At 29.7% G+C, this 556-nt stretch overlaps 1 protein-coding gene across 1 annotated transcript in view; it reads left to right on the forward strand.

The window, feature by feature from the left end:
- Nucleotides 1-556, forward strand: part of KIF18A (kinesin family member 18A) — an 88,201-nt gene that overhangs the window by 10,516 nt on the left and 77,129 nt on the right. The window contains exon 6 of the mRNA XM_012649551.1: nucleotides 374-550. Coding sequence (XP_012505005.1) covers nucleotides 374-550 — 177 coding nt within the window. The remainder of the gene's footprint in view (nucleotides 1-373; nucleotides 551-556) is intronic.

Here is a 556-nt window from a genome sequence, read left to right on the forward strand (position 1 = left end):
AAATAGTTTTAGATTTGTAGAAAAGTTGCTAATACAGACAGATTTTATTAAATATACCCCATACCCAGTTTCCTCTATTGTTAATTTCTCACATTAATACAGTACATAGATCACAACTAATGAACCAATATTGATACATTATTATATTATGAACTAAAGTTCATACTCAGATGGAGATATAATTTTTAAATAGAGTATTTGTTTTATATATTCACTGAATAATCCTATAAGATTCATTATCATCATTTCAATCACCAATTATATCATAAATCTGGACAAAGTTGGGTAGTGCTTAAGTTCTTATAGTGAAGTGGTAGTAGAATCGCATTTAAATGTGGAAAATGACATAAGAATTCTTTTTTTGTTCTTTCAGAGAAAGAATCAGCATATTCCTTACAGAAATAGTAAGCTTACTCGCTTGTTAAAGGATTCTCTTGGAGGAAACTGTCAAACTATAATGATAGCTGCTGTTAGTCCTTCCTCTGTATTCTACGATGACACATATAACACTCTTAAGTATGCTAACCGTGCAAAGGACATTAAATCTTCTGTAAGT

This window comes from Propithecus coquereli, unplaced genomic scaffold (genome assembly GCF_000956105.1).
Source record: "Propithecus coquereli isolate 6110/MARCELLA unplaced genomic scaffold, Pcoq_1.0 Scaffold30, whole genome shotgun sequence".
NCBI lineage: Eukaryota > Metazoa > Chordata > Mammalia > Primates > Indriidae > Propithecus > Propithecus coquereli.